This window comes from Trichechus manatus, unplaced genomic scaffold (genome assembly GCF_000243295.1).
Source record: "Trichechus manatus latirostris isolate Lorelei unplaced genomic scaffold, TriManLat1.0 scaffold00022, whole genome shotgun sequence".
Lineage (NCBI taxonomy): Eukaryota > Metazoa > Chordata > Mammalia > Sirenia > Trichechidae > Trichechus > Trichechus manatus.
Window position 1 is genome coordinate 21,006,670 of NW_004443958.1, and position 13,344 is coordinate 21,020,013.

A 13,344-nucleotide genomic window follows, 5' to 3' on the forward strand; every position below is an offset into this window, starting at 1 on the left:
GTAAAGCAATCAACTGCTAACCAAAAAATCCGCAGTTTGAAACCAATGAGCGGCTCCTCGGGAGAAAGATGTGGCAGTTTGTTTCTGTAGAGATTTACAGCCTTGGAAGCCCTAAGGGGTCGCTATGAGTTGGAACCGACAGCAGTGGGCTATTTAGAGAGAGAGAGAGATCTGGAACAGCACATTTGTTTCATCTTGCAAACCAACTGCAAGAGATTAGTAGTATCTGCTTGAGGATTTTGAGGCCTTGCTAGGCTTAGTAAAAGCAGGAGCCTTGATTTCTTAATAATGTTTGCCATTGGTATGGAAGGGGAAGTGCATACTACGTATTTTCTGACCTTGATGAAAAGCTTCTGGTGCAGAGTAGATGTGAAGGGAAGAAAAAAAAAAGGGAGGGGAATGTGGAAGGCAGAATAACAGTCCCCCAAATATGTCCAAATCCCAGTTCCTACTCATGGCGACCTCATGTGCAGAATACAACTGTGCTCCATAGGGTTTTCAGGGCAGTGACCTTTCAGAAGCGGACTGCCAGGCCTTTCTTCTGAGGTGCCTCTGGGTGGGTTTTAACCACCAACTTTCTGGCTAGTAGTCCAGCCCTTAACCGTTTGGGTCCTTAAAAGTGGAAGAGGGAGGCCTGAAGAGTAGAGTCAGAGAAAGACATGACAAGACATGCTGTGCTGCTGGCTTTGAAGATGGAGGAGAAGGGCCACCAGCTGAGGAACGTGGGTTCTTTCCACATTCTACAATCAGGGATTTAGAGCCAGACACAATTTCAACAAACATGTTTGAGTGTAATGTTTGCAAATCTTGATGATTCCATTTCTCGTGTGTATATGCCAGCATCAGCATCCATTTTAAGGGTCAAGCTTGCACAAGTACTGAGCAAAATATTTTACTATTAAACAAATTCACTGGACACCGTTCTTGTTGTCAATAACTGCACCATAAGCAGTGGCAAAGCGGACCTTACCACCTGCACTGAATAAACATCAATGGGAGGTATTTAAGGAACACCACAAGTCACCATCTCCTGAGCTCCTGCTACGTGAGGGGCGCCAAGCTGGGCACCCAAGAACACTATCTCTGGCTCTTACAACAGTCTGCCAGGTGGGCATCTTCATACCTGTCACATCAGGTGATTTCCCTGAGACAATCCATGACCTGAAATCGCACATGTGTATCCCTAGAGCCTGGACTCTTCCCTCTACATCACTCTGGTTTTTATGGAAAGAGTCTGCCTTTTTTCATGCCTACATCCTCATACACACTGTTTCCTGCCTTGGTTTCCAAAGTACAGAGTACACGCTATGTTTGTGAAGGAAGAGAGCATAAAGTAAACTGAGCTATGCCTCAAATTCCAGGTGTACCAGCCAAGGGGGCCAGAACATGAAAATAATGCCCAAGGTAATAAAAAGATACTCCCCAACCTTCGTGGTGGAGAGCGATGCCCTCTGCCCAAGCACCCATCTGCCTGCTGGACCCCATACCTTGAAGGAGGCATGCTGTTCCATGTGCCGCAGCAGCTGTGGCTTCTGGGCCGCCGTGTAGTCACACACCGTGCACTTGAACTGCTTCCCTGCAAAGAAGGGGGGCACCAGGTGAGCACAGCCAGCTGACAGTCCCTGCGTGTGAACTCAGAGCAAGGCACAGAGCTGGGCACACACAGACAGCCCTCCCATCTGGGAGTCCAGAATCTAGGAGGAACTAGCAAAAGCGTGCACAAACATACACAGCCTGTCCAGTCGACAGCAGACCCCAAAGACTTGGGAACGGAGAGGAGCTCAACCATGGAGAGGCCAGCCAGCTCCACCTGGGGAGGTTCCAAGAGCAATGCACTTGGGTGGGGGCCTACAGAGTGAGCACAGGTGTGCCCAGCTGATGAGAGGAAAGGGCACCGAGGGAGAGCGTCATGTACGGGTGAGGGCACAGAGGTGTGGACCCCAGGTGATCAGGACAGTGAAGCAGCTGGAACTTCCTCCAGAGCCTGAAGAGTGAGGGCCGGAGACAGCCAAGGGCTAACCCTGCAGAGATTCTGGAGCAGAACATCAGGGCCAAGAGCATCTCACTGAGGAGAGAAGACAATATTCTGGAAGCCAGAGAATCTGCATAAAGACACTCAGCAAGGAAACAAAAGTCTGTGTTTTAGAACTCTTACCTCTGGGAGGGGTGTCAAGGGTGGATCTGAGACAATGACGGAAGGAAAATTACACCCACTCCTCACTTATCCATGTGGTTATGTTTCAAAGACCAGGTAGTTATACCAAAGTTGGAGTTACGCAAAAATGGAGGCTGACCACATCAGATCACAAAATGCAGGATAACTACATCATTACATAAGTGCCAAATGATAACATTACACAACTGGCCAAGCGGACACATAACCTTACCTATCACAGCCACCATCACTCTCACCTCGCACCTCGGCATTTGTTACTGCCAGACATACATCGTTAATGCACAAAATGGCCGGATAGTAGATTTTTTACAATTGTCGTACATGTGAAATGTCAGATAATGAGATGGTTGATAAAGTGAGGACTAGGTGTAAAGAAGACCCTCAAACATTGCTGTATTAAGAGGGTTACTGCTTTAGCATTATGTAAATATTTAAAAATGGGGTGAATAGGCACACGTTAAAAATAAATTCATAGATATATGGGGTGTATTACCTTTTTTGCTCCTGATTAGTTTAAGTAAAACCTTAATTTGCAATAATGCAAACATGTGCAACCACATATAAATATGACCTGCTTCTCAATCCTGATTTAGGTAGCAGTCAATTGTCAGGGTAAGAACAGCGGTTCAAAAAGTAGTCTTTGCTGCAACCACAGCCAGTGCTGGCTCCTTCCCATCAGGCCTCACACCTTTCCTTCTCATACAAGCCGATGGAAGGGTTGCCTAAGTGGCAGCCTCCATTCTTCCTTCCTATGCACCCTTCAACCCAACGGAAACTGGCTGTTGGCACCAGCTCACCCAATATCTGTCCTCACCAAGGTAACCTATTAACTCCATGATGCCAAACCAATGGGTGGGTTTCAGTCCTTATGGTGCTGGACACTCTACTGCACGTGACTCTGCTGATATTCCATGTTTCAGAGATTCTCTGCTCCTTGCAACCTCAACACCCCTGCCTCCCCAAGCCTCTCTGACTATCCATTCTCAGTATCCTGGAGACATTGCCTCCCACCTACCACCTTCTGCACACTCATGTTCCACAATGGCCCAGCCCACACACCTGTTCCTCTCCTTCTGCAAGCATCCTTGTACCTAATTGCTTGCTATGGGCTTTTATAAACTGCTAATGTCAAGATCTGCATCTTCTAGTCCGACCCCTTCTCTAACCCTGAAATCTCATTACCCCACTATCTGATGGACTGGCCACTTAGCTTCCCCGAATGTCCTAAGCTGGACTCATTATCTGCCTCACCGAACACTTTACACCTCCAGCCTTCTCTGCTTATCACCCACCAGATGACTCAAGTCAGGGACCTGGTAGCCACCCTCAACATCTCCCTGCCCTCACTTGCACTCACCTCATTTTTGTAACACCTGATTTCATCTCCTAAATATTTATCATGGCTGTGTATTCCTCCTTATTTCTAATACTGCAACACTGATTTAGACCTTCCCCATTATTTTTCCTGGACAATTGCAAAAACTTCTGAACTCTTCATGCAAACCTCCCATCCATCCATCATCCATTCATCATCCACCCATCCTGATAACCCATTGTCCATCTAGATGATCTAAAGCAGAAGCCCTCTCATAGCCCTCCTGCATAAAACCCACCAGTGACTTCAACTGTGAAATAAAGTCCAAGTTACAGAGCAAGGCACAGAGGCCCTCCAAGATCAGAATCAATCAATCAATCAATCAACCAATCAATCTCTGTCTTTCTGACTTCCTTTTTGCCTGTCTCCTCTGTATACTAGATTCTATAACACAGAACTCCTTGAGTTCTGCAAACATTGCACCATGCCTTTGCAGTCTCAGACCCTCGGGGCCTTTGCTAAACTTTTCCATGGCTGGGATGCACTGCCATTCTTCACTTAACTCAAAACTCAATTTTAGCTTCTTTACCAGGAACCAGGGCTTCGAACTGGTTCATTCCAGTTCGACCTCCTGCTAAGAATTTGCATTTCTACCCCAAATATACTGAATTAGAATCTACATTTTAACAAAACGCCCAGATGACTCTTACATATACACACAAGAATCACCTGAGGATCTTGTTAAAACTCTTATGTATACATGAGAATCCCCTGGGGATCTTGTTAAAATGTAGATTCTGATTCAGTATATCTGGGGTAGGAAATGCAAATTCTCAGCAGGAGGGTCAAACCAGAATGAACTGGTTTGGAGCCCTGCCAGGAACCACGCTAAGAGCCACCCCCTCCTCAATATCCCACTCCACACTGGCCACATACTTCTGTCGGAGCCTTGACTCTACAGCATTGTAACTACCTGTTCACAAGTCTGGGTTGCCACCCACTGCCCATGGCCAGGGACTGTGTCTTACCCATCTTGGTACTCCCACAGCCTGAGTACTTTGCACATACGGATCATTTTATTAAACTGAACTGACCAAGAAACAAACAGGAAGTTTGGTCCATCTTACATTAATGCCACTCTTCGTAAGAGCGGTGTGTTCTCTTTCAAACAGAAGGCCACACACTGCACACACCCATCTCCACTGACCTATGGATCACATCAATGATCATCATCGGGCTGGGCAGCCTGCCTACAGGGAGTTTGGGTTCTCCACCTCCAGAGACGGGAAGGAAGGCCGACAACCATTTTCTGAGTTGATAAATATTTTGTCACTCAGTATCAAGCCACTTGAATCAAAAAGTAAAACATTAAGTGCTCAAAAGGGGCCTTGAAATGAATAAATGGAATTGCCTCATTTGAGGTCAAGAGTCAGCCTTTTACAGATACACTCCTGAGGCTCGGCAGGAGCCAGGGAATGCTGGCAGCAACTAAAAGCCACCCCTTCCTCAGGCATCAGAGTCCTGGTGATAAATATTACAAATGTTTGCACCAGCCACTACAGCACCCATCACACAGGCCTGAGAGAGCACCTGACATGATCTTCTACTGCCTAATCAGAATAATGGAACGCAGCTTTGTGACTAATCAGAAAAGAGCAATGCATTGTGACGACGGGATTGTTTCCCATCAAGAGACTCTTGAGAATTACAGGGAGAGATGACGGCAATGCCTAGTACTTACTCCAGGTCAGCATGACCTCAAAGGGCTGGGAGATGAATGTTCAAAGGCTGGCTCTGGGTGCAAATCACAGAGCATCCCAGGAAAACAAAAGGATTAGAAAGAAAAAAGAGAGAGTGATTGTTAAAAAAGTAATTCATTTTCACACAACATACCTGGTGATATGGATTGAACCGTGTCCCCTAAAACATATGTCGGAATCCTAACCTCTATACCCAGGAATGTAATCCCAGTTGGGAATAGGGTTTTCTTTGTTGTGTTATAATTGGACCACATCAGTGTGAGCTGTCTTAAACCTACTCATTTTCAATACATAAAGAGTACAAATGAGGCACAGAGAAGCAAGCATAAATTGGGTAAAGATAGATGCTACCTGGAGATCTCCAAGGAACACCAAGAAGAATGCTAGAGAAGCTGAGACAAGGATTTCCCCCCTGAGTGGATACAGAAAGCCTTCCCCTAGAGCCCTTGCCCTGAATTTGGACTTCTATCCTCCTAAACTGTGAGAAAATAAATTTCTTTCCTAAAGCCACCCAGTTGTATTTCTGTTACAGTAGCACTAGATACTAAGACACCTGGCTGACTCTAATCGTCACCTACTGAACTGCTAAGGATCGGGAGCTGTGCTAGGACTCGTGTAGGATCTCACCTGTGCACCCTCAGACCAGGGAGGCAGGAGGCACTCCCCCTTCTATGGATGAGGAACGAGGATCAAGATGGCAGTAACCTGCCCAGGTGATGAAGTGGTAAGCGGCTGAGCCAGGAATCTGAATTGTCCGGATAGGAAGCATGTAACTCCGGAGATGTGGGAGTCGGATTTTCGCTCCATGAACAAACAAGTAAACAGGCTGATCGCAGAAGGGAGAGGGGGAGTGCGCAGCAGAGGGTCTTGGTTATCCAGTGCTGCTGTAACAGAAATACCACAAATGGGTGTCTTTAAGAAACAGAAATTTATTTTCTCATAGTTTAGGAGGCTACAAGTCCACACTGAGGGTGCTGGCTCTAGGGAAAGGCTCTCTCTGTGTAAGCTCTGGGAGAAGGTCCTTGTCTCTTTTCAGCTTCTGTTCCTGGGCTCCTTGGTGATCATGTGGTACATCTCCCCCCACCCCTCAGTTTGTGCTTCCTTGCTTGCTTGCTTCATTTGCTCTTTTACATCTCTAAAGAGAATGATTTAAGACAAGACATGCTCTATACTAATGGAGCCCTGGTGGTGCAGTGGTTAAGAGCTAGGCTGCTAACCAAAAGGTCAGCAGTTCAAATCCACCAGCCATCCTTTGAAACCCTTTGGGGCAGTTCTACTCTGTCCTATAGGGTCACTATGAGTCAGAATCGACTCGACGGCAACAGGTTTTTTCTACATTAATACTGCCTCATTAACATAAGGAACAAAACTCATTCCCAGATGGGAATATAACCACAGGTATAGTGGTTAGGATTTACAATACATATTTTTGGGGGACACAATTCAATCCATAACACAGAGAGAGACAGACACCAGAATGAAGCAAAGGTGGCAAAGAGGAGCAAAGGGGACCAAGCCCACTCTCTCAGCATACCTTTCGTGAGGGGTCACTGAGGGCCAGGCACGGGTACCAGACAGAATGTGAAGCTGGAGTCCCTGCGTGCTCAGAGCTCATCACCCAGTACAGACAACAGGCAAGTATATAAATTACAACACTAGAAAGGAAATTGACAGGATTTGGTGGTAAAGGACGAGGCTGGGTGGATGGGTGCGCCTGGTGGAGACAGGTTGTTGGAGAAGGCCTCTGTGAGGAAGTGATGCTTAAACTAAGATGGCAGGATAAGAAGGACGCAGCCACCCATGCAAGCAGGAAGTGAGGCATTCTGGGAAGAAGTCCCAGCAAACAGAAGGCCCTGGGTCTCTGTAAGATCCCCCAGCACCTTTCTCATAAACGACCCTCTTCTGCTTCAGCAACCTCAAATGAGTTTCTGCCAACTATATCCAAGACTCCCAGCAAATACAGCTGTTGAACCAATCAGTGAATGCATGAGTATAAAACAAATGTAAAATACCAAGACCCCAGAAATCAAACAAACAAAAAAAGGACATAAATAAGTCACTCAAGAAAAGGTAAAAGCACACTTAATTGATCAAAAGAAGTCCAAATACTTAAATGTAGTGCCTCGAACCACTGTTAGAAATGCTTTATGCACATTACTGCATTCAATCCTCCAAACACCTGTTCCATCTTGTGAGTTATCAAATAAATAAAAATTGTGATGATATGGCCAGATTTTATATCCATTAAACTAAGCAACTGACCATTTTAACTCTTGAAAAGAGTTTATCATTTTAACTCTTGAAAACAGAAGAGTTCAGCAGAGACACATCCTTCTGGCACAATGTTTTGAAAAGTGAACTGGCAGCACAATGTGCAATTGTTGTTAGTTGCCAGGGAGTGGACTCCGACTCAGGGAGACCCCATGAGGGCAGAGTAGAAGTGGACTCCACAGTTTAGTCAAGGCTGCGACCTTTCAAAAGCAGATGGCCTGCCTTGTCTTTCCAGGCACCTCTGGGTGGGTCTGAACCACCTCTGGGTGTGAACCAGCTCTGGGTGAGTCTGAACTGCCTCTGGGTGGGTGTGAACCACCTCTGGGTGGGTCTGAACCACCTCTGGGTGAGTTCAAACAGCCAACCCTTCAGCTATTAGTGGAGTGCTTGATTACATGCACCACCCAGGGACTCCAATAACCAAAACAGGAGAACCACCTTGCTCCTGGAAATGTGCCCTAAGAAATTAATTCAAGAGAAGAAAAGGTTTATGTGCAAGAAAGGCTTTTCCTGCCATGCAAGTTATAACAATGAGAGGAAAAAGGAAATAACAAGAAAGAACACTGTTCAAAAGTAAGGGATTGGTTATGGAACTCACGAATCACCTTGACGGGATATTCTACAGCTCTCAGGTTTGTTATTTATGAACTCTATGATAACAAAAAATAATTATAATCTTAAGTTTAAAATAACAATGTCTATACTTGAATGACAACTATGTACTCATTCTATATGAACATGAATAAAGATTGAAAAAGAAGTTTAAAAAGAATAATTTATTTGTTAGGTGATAGAATTGTGGGCACATTGGTAGAAAGGGGTTGGATTTTTGTTACTGCTGTTTTAATGTTGCCCAGTTGTTGGACTCCTAACCCCTATACTGTGGATGTGATCCTGTCTGGAAACAGCGTTTGCATCATTTTATCAGTGGAAAGTGTGCCCTAAACCTCATCATGTCTGTGCTACACAAACAGCAGACCAGACGCAGAGGCATGCACACCTGGGGCGAGACAGACACCAGGTGAGCATCGTCTACCAGCCAAGGAACCAAGGAATGCCGTGACTACCCACAAGGAAGGAGTCCACACGGCCGAGACCCTGATTTGGACTTTCACCCTCTATAACTGTGAGAAAATAAATTTATGTTCTTTAAAGCCACATACTTGTGGTATTTGTGTTACAGCAGCACTCGGTAACTAAGACACTGCAACAAAAAGGTATTTAGGACAATTAGTGTCTGTCTCCAAAAGGGTGGGGTATTTCATCCACTTCTGCACACAGAAGACAGGTCTTTCCATACAGAACCGTATGGTTTGATTTCAATGATTTCTCAACCTGAATGTTCAAGAGTTCACTGTCTTTTAAAGTACCACCCAGCCCTGACCAGCTACAGGCTGACTTACAGGCGCTCTTCTTCATGAAGGGCCTGCAGAGACCAGTGCCTGCCTTTGTGGCTAAGCTCAGGGCTGGCTACTGCTTGTGCTTGGAGGCAGGACTTAACTTTTGTAGACACTCCAAAGTCATCCTCAGCAGAGCTTGTCAATAGGAGGATGGAAGAACGCTGAGTCACGCCACTTTTTGGAGAAACACTCTTGCAGAAAGCACACCAAGCTTACTGCACAAAAACACTGCCATGGTGAAGAATGCTAACTGCAGGAATAAAGGCTTTCCTTTCACAAACGCCAGGATTCAGAATCTCAGCTATGTACGAAACTCTTCCCATCTGACCAGGGACCCAGATGTTAAAAGTCAAAATCACAACAATCTAGATGAAGCTTACAAACAGAATGTGAAAAGAAAGATGCCAAACACAACAGCACAGGGAGTACATGATATATAAAGTCCAAAGGCAGACAAGACCAAGCTAGGGTGTCAGAAGCCAGCGTATGGTTACCCGTGAGGAGGAGAGAGGGGATAACCAGGAGGGGGACAAGGGGAGGTATGGGGGGCCAGCAATGTTCTGTTGCTTATCCTGGGATGTGATTTCATAGGTGTGCTTCCTTTGTGATTATGCATTGAACTATACACTTGTAAATTATGCATTTTTTGTATGTATGTGACACTTTCATTTTAAAAAGGTAATAACAACCCAAGAACAAAAGAGTCAGGCTACCTTCCCCAGGAGGCATTCAGAAACTTGCATCAAATTAAAGACAGGAAGGCAATGTCCGGCAGCTCAAGGATAAAGTGTGAGAACTACAGGACAGTTTGTGGATTGGGCAGGCTGCCCCTGCACAGGGAAAAAACACCCACAATCAGCATTGTTTACCCTGCGATTTTCAGTTGGACATCTTCCTAAGTGCCAGGCTTGTTGGAGATTTCCACTGCAGATACTGTGGCTCACTCTGGAATCAATATTTCACCATCAGCTCCCTCAAAACTGTGTGATCTGCTACAACCTCCCTTCAAAGATTGCGAGATGTCATCTCCACTATTTCTATTCACCTCTCACAGGTGTGGGGCCACCTTTACAAAAACATTCCCGTTTTGTTTTCTTTTGGAAGGAGTCTGTTTCTTCATCAAACGTGAGCCCTTCAGCCAGCATCTCATGGACAACTGGCTGACAGAACAAAGCTCATCTCTGACCTCTTTACCGTGGGCCTGGGTCTGGTGACTGGGTGTCGACTTCAAGTGTCACCAGAGAGTAAAGGAAAGGACAGGGTCTGGGGTCACAGAATGCTGAGCTCTGCCCTTTGCCAGGCCTTACCCAGGTAGAAAGTTACTCAGCGTCTCCTGTTAGGATAGGGGAGAAAGACCTGGAGGGGGGGATACTGGAACAGGAATATTTATTACCCTGCCTTGGGTTATGTAAACAGAGGTGCACCCAATGCTACAGGACTTGGGATGCCCTTCCTGTCAAATTTCTTTGTTATCCAATGTCAGAAAGGAGCCCTCATGGCACAACAGTTAAGCACTCGACTGTTAAGCACTCAATTGCTAACCAAAAGGCTGGCGGTTCAAACCCACCAAGCAGCTCCACAGGAGAAAGACCTGGCAAGCTGCTCCCGTAAAGACTACAGCCAAGAAAACCTTACAGGCCAGTTCTACTCTGTCACAAGGGGTCGCTATGAGTTGAAATCGAACTTGAGGGCACCTAACAACAACACGGGAGAAGAGAGCTGAATCCACAAGTAGGAAGCATGGCAACAAAGCCTGCCCAGCTGAGGGCTCCCTACTCAACAGAGCTATCTGAGTAGAGGGAGGGAGCCTGATATGGGTTGATTTGTTGGTCCCCAAAAAGATATGTTCAAGTTCTAACCCCCGGTACCTGTCAATGTGACCTTATTTGGAAACAGGGTCGCTGCAGATGTAATTAGTTAACACGAGCTCACACTAGAGTAGGGTGGGCCTAGTATAATATGAGTGGTGTCCTGAGTAAGAAGAGAAGGCACAAAGATGCAGCCACAGGCACAGAGGGAGGACAGCCATGGGAAGACAGTGGCAGAGACTTGAGTGATGTTGCCAGAAGCCGAGGAGCACCTGGAGCCAGGGGCAGATTACTCAGTAAGTACTTCCTATTCCTACTTCCTACTTCCTACTTCATTACTCATGAAACCCATGTGAAACTGTTCACTACAAATCAGGAAGTAAGCACAAGGAAGCCCGTGCTTATCTTGCTGACTGGGTCATTGGTCCCTGTCAGGGATTGTAAATTTGAAAAGAGGCTTTGATTCTGTAGGAAGGTGCTGTGGGGTTGAGAGAGAGATACGTGACAGCCTGACCTACAAGCAGAATTTCTGAAGTGGTAAAAATAAACGTGAAATTGTTCACTACAGATGATCTGGTAAGCAAGGTAAGCACCGTGCTTACCTTGCCTATTGGATAATCTGCCCCCTCCTGAGGCTACCAGATGCTGGAAAAAAAAAGGAAGATCTTCCTGTACAAGCTTCAGAGAGAGCATGACCCTGCTGACACCTCAAATTCAGACTTCCAGCCTCCAGAGCCATGGGAGAATCGATTTCTGTTGTTTTAAGCCACTCAGCCTGTGGTATTTGTAGGGCAGCCCTGGGACACTAAGATAAAGTCCCCTAAGGGACGCTAAGGCACAAAAGCACCCACGTAGCCCTGGACATCCAGAGCTGAGTGATTAACACTTCAAACCTTGGTTTTCTGCTCCACAAAACAAGCTGACAGTAGGAGGGCCTGTTCCGGTATACAGGAAGGCCCTACCTGGGGACCGGAACTTAGTGAGCGCACACAGCCTTGAGTTTCCTTGTTCCTACTCCATCCCTGTCTGCTTGACGAGTTTCCCTGAGGATGGTTCCAGATGCCTGGTTGTTTTACACAGAGTTCTTTATAAAACTAAGGAGGAGGAATTCCGGCAAAATGGTGCTATAGGCAGAAGCACCACGCTGTCCCTCCACAGCAAAGATCCGAAAAACTAAGCCGAACAGAGAAAACAACAATCCTGAAACCCTAAAACATCAAATGAAGAGATAAAGAACTCAGCCAAGCACCAAATGGAGTGAGAAAACTGACAGAGAATGGAGAGCGAGGAGAGATTCATGCAGAGGTCCCCTATCAGCCAACGCAGTGCGGATCCGCCATCTTGGACTCCTATCAGAGACCAGCAAACAGGGGGTACGAGAAAGCAGATTCACGGAGCTTCCAGAAGGAGACAAAACAACTGCTAATTTGCGATACACGCCTTCCCACCCCACACCCTTCTGCCCCCCACTCGGCCTCCTCTGCTGCTCACGGCCACAATATCTTGTCCGAGAAGCACCGGCTGCTTGGATTCCACCCATCCGAATGGGCCGGCTCTCTGAGTGCCATTTGTTGGCTGCTGGTGTTGCTTTTTTCTGCTGCTTTTGATTTCTTCCTTACCTCTCACCACCTCCCCCTCCTTTTGCTCAAATACCTGGCTCCGTGTGCCAACTTTGCTTCTTCCTGAGGGGCTACAGAGCTCCGTTCGAGTGTGTAGCTCCTACCCGGTCTGGGCTGCCGCACTGGTGGGATCCCGGGGCTTTGGTTCGTGTGGTTGTTTTGAATTGTTTGTTTCTTTTCTTTTCCTTTTCTTGAGTTAGGAGCCCCTACTGGCCAGGTGGTGCTGTGTGGCTTGAAAACCACCCCCTCGGCTTGCTTGAGTTGGGAGCCCGTTCTGGCCAGGTGGTGCTGCGGAGCTTGGAAACTACCCCCCTCGGCTTACACGGACGTGCAGAGGGATCCCTGAGAGCATTTCTTTCTTTGTTGGTTTTTTTTTTTTTTTTCTGTTTTTTTGGGGGCTTTTCTTGTTCTTTTTTTTTTTAATTTGTTTTCTTTTCTTTTCCCTCTTTTTCCCTTTTTATCTTTCTTCATTACTCAGTTTCTTGTCTCTCTATATTGTCCTTCTCTTTCTGATCCCTGAATATCTGGCATTGTATACCTCTACGCCTTCTAGCCAGGCTGTACTGCAACACCTGAGAGTGACTTCCCCAGACCTCACAGCCGCACCGGTGGGATCCCTGGGAACTTTGCTGTTCTTTTCCCTTTCTGATTTTTATTTATTCATTTTTTTCTTTTCTTTTTTTTTTTTCTTCCTCTTCCCCTTTATGTTTTTCTCCATTTCGTAGTCTCTCATCTCTCCACTCCAACGGCAAGCTCCCCTAGCATTCTATCTTCTTTGTATGTATGTTTTTAGCTCCTGTTCTTCTCTCCTCTCTCCTATAACCATCTTAGCTCCACACGTAACAATCTCCGCGCTAAATCCTACCAACCTGCACTGTGCGCTTGACATCACACCACCAAGCAGCACAGGCACAGCCTACAGGAACCTGCCCTGCAATGATAACCGACCCGCCCTCGTGGCTGCAGTGAATGCCACAAACAACCCATCCCTGTTA

At 46.4% G+C, this 13,344-nt stretch overlaps 1 protein-coding gene across 1 annotated transcript in view; it reads right to left on the reverse strand.

The window, feature by feature from the left end:
* Positions 1–13,344, reverse strand: part of ZFAT (zinc finger and AT-hook domain containing) — a 221,731-nt gene that overhangs the window by 79,261 nt on the left and 129,126 nt on the right. Inside the window, exon 11 of the mRNA XM_004373020.2 lies at positions 1,488–1,576. Within this exon, the coding sequence (XP_004373077.1) occupies positions 1,488–1,576 (89 nt within the window). The remainder of the gene's footprint in view (positions 1–1,487; positions 1,577–13,344) is intronic.